This window comes from Hyaloscypha bicolor (genome assembly GCF_002865645.1).
Source record: "Hyaloscypha bicolor E unplaced genomic scaffold K444scaffold_117, whole genome shotgun sequence".
NCBI classification, from domain to species: domain Eukaryota; kingdom Fungi; phylum Ascomycota; class Leotiomycetes; order Helotiales; family Hyaloscyphaceae; genus Hyaloscypha; species Hyaloscypha bicolor.
Genome location: NW_020194619.1, coordinates 1,678,134 through 1,680,400, shown reverse-complemented (window position 1 = coordinate 1,680,400; position 2,267 = coordinate 1,678,134). Strand labels below are relative to the sequence as shown.

Here is a 2,267-nt window from a genome sequence, read left to right as displayed (position 1 = left end):
ATAATATAATATCTTATTATTATTATTATTTATAGGGCTTTCTATTCTGTATTCTATAGTTTATTATAAAATATAAATAATAAAATATCTTTATTTATATTTATTATAAAGTCTGGCCTTTTTAATAGTCTATTAGTAAAATTACTATATTCTGGGTAATATTCTAAAATAAAATCAAAAATAGCTAGCTTTTTATTATAAATAGCAAGGAATAGTAATTTGTATAAATAGTTATCTGATTAAAAGAAGCTCTAAAGGGAGCCTCTGGATCTAGCTAAATAAAAGGGGCTGCTAAGTAAGCAAAGCTAAGCTCTCTAGTACCCGTATCTATATAATATACCCCCCAGAGGCTTCTAATTCTATATATAAAGGAAATAGCTAGTAAAGTACTCCTACGGAGCACCCCTAGTAAAGCAAAAAGGAGTATATATATGGTCTATCTACCCTAATTAAGAGCTAAGAAACCGTTATTCCCTAATACCTTATATTAAGCTAATAGAATCAAAAAGGGGTAGGAAGCAAAGCGTCTCCAGATATCTCCGGTAGTACACTTAGTTCCAAAAAAGCCTAGCTCCAGCCCCGGACGGCTCCGCAAGCCCAAAGCCAGGAAACCACATTATACGTACCATTAATACTCAAAATCTCCTATTAACTTCCCTCCCTTCTTTATCTAACCCTTCTTCTCAAGCTGCCCATATAGCTTCTCGTATTCCCTTGCCAAGCGTTCTCGTATATCCTTTAATTACTTGTCCATAGGCTATAGATCAAGTTTCCTGATACAGGAACCAGTGGTTACAAGCTCTAGAATAGAGCAATTAACAGGCTTCTACGGGTGCTTTTCCGCTCTTGTTTTCTTACAAGGGCACGAGTAGCCTTGTAAATCAGATCGTCTAGTAAGAGAAGCAAAGATCCCAAGTAAAAAGTATTCGTTTTGCTGAATCAGGGCCTCAAAGATCCTTCCGTATTACTCGAGCGTACGAACGGGCTCTCCCAGCGTATTAGCCTCAATTACCAAAGCGAGTTACTATTCTCCCCAAATAGGTATAAACTTGGCTGCTACCACTTGAAGAAAGTCCTTAATTACCAGGAATCCTTCGACTTCTGTAACTCGGTAGGTTTGAGCTCGTATAAGAGTTTGGTACTAATTATTAATCCAGGCTTTGGGAGATTCTGAACCTATTCTGCCACGGTCCAGAATTCTCTTGTAATCCTCCCTCACTTATTCCCGCATATTGTCCTCCGATAGCTGGAATTTATTGCGAAGAGCTCGTACGACGTTCTGAAAAGAAAGCCTCTGCTGGGAAACGAGCAACTCAAGGTGTGGTACGAGCAGAGCAGGTTCTACCGTACGGCGTACCCAGTCCCAGATATTCTGATACCGAGAGCTTTGCGTTAACCAATTGGACTGCTTAATAGCGTACTCCTTGAGCCTGAACGAGTATTCCTCCTTGATATCGTCAAAACGAGCTGGACGTGGAGCTCTTAGTCGTACTCCCTTCTCTGCTTCCGGCCTCCTATCCGTATCCCATATCGCTAATAGAGTATTTCGCTCAATATTCGATTACTCAATTATTTAATCGATCGTGAGAGGTGGGGGGGGGGGGCTCTGCAGAGAGCAGATGAGGAGCTTCTGGAGTATCGGGATTAATAAGGTACCATATATTATGAAAGGTGGAATTAATTTTAAGCTCTGTATACTACTCAGGAAATCTCCTGTAATTAGTAAGGCGTATATCGGAGACTAGTAGAGCTGCCATTCTAAAAAGAGGAATAAAGGATGAGAAAAACAGGTAAAACGTATTCTTTTGGCGGTTATAACCATAGTAAGAATAACCGCAATTACTAGAACGCTTACTAATTGCTAATAGAGGTATATAGCTAGTACGCCGGGCTCATAACTATTACAAATAGTAAGGAATAGTAATTTGTATAAATGGTTGTCTAATTAAAAGAAGCTCTAAAAGGAGCCTCTAGATCTAGCTAAATAAAAGGGGCCGCTAAGTAAGCAAAGCTAAGCTCCCTAATACCCGTATTCATATAATACTTTTTTATTTATTTTATTTATTATTTTATTTATTATTTTATTTTCTCTTAATTATAAAGTATTTCAAGTTATTATAATTTATTTTAATAATAGTAATATATTAGATATATATTAAATAATATTATTAAATATAAAATATTAGAATAATAACCAAAAGTTTAAAATTATATATCTTGTATTTATTTTTAATTATAATTATTTTCTTTAAATAGAAAATAATAAA

The 2,267-nt window shown here is 35.9% G+C and overlaps 1 protein-coding gene across 1 annotated transcript; it reads right to left on the bottom strand.

The window, feature by feature from the left end:
* Positions 1-218: 218 nt before the first annotated feature.
* On the bottom strand, positions 219-1,908 carry K444DRAFT_615690 (uncharacterized protein). Its single transcript, XM_024880776.1, has 6 exons — positions 1,743-1,908; positions 1,274-1,549; positions 1,061-1,141; positions 797-826; positions 560-736; positions 219-511 (listed from the first exon to the last, which is right to left on the bottom strand). The coding sequence occupies exons 1-5, from the start codon at positions 1,755-1,757 to the stop codon at positions 671-673; spliced, it is 468 nt and encodes a 155-aa protein (XP_024734133.1). The 5' UTR covers positions 1,758-1,908; the 3' UTR covers positions 219-511; positions 560-670.
* Between the last annotated feature and the right edge of the window lie 359 nt (positions 1,909-2,267).

What these genes read in the sequence shown, in the direction of transcription:
- K444DRAFT_615690 (XM_024880776.1), bottom strand. An exon ending in GGCTTTCTTTTCAGAACGTC is followed by an intron (nt 1,142 to 1,273) that starts GTACGAGCTCTT and finishes ATTAATAATTAG; the next exon opens with TACCAAACTCTTATACGAGC. An exon ending in ATTGCTCTATTCTAGAGCTT is followed by an intron (nt 737 to 796) that starts GTAACCACTGGT and finishes AAGTAATTAAAG; the next exon opens with GATATACGAGAACGCTTGGC.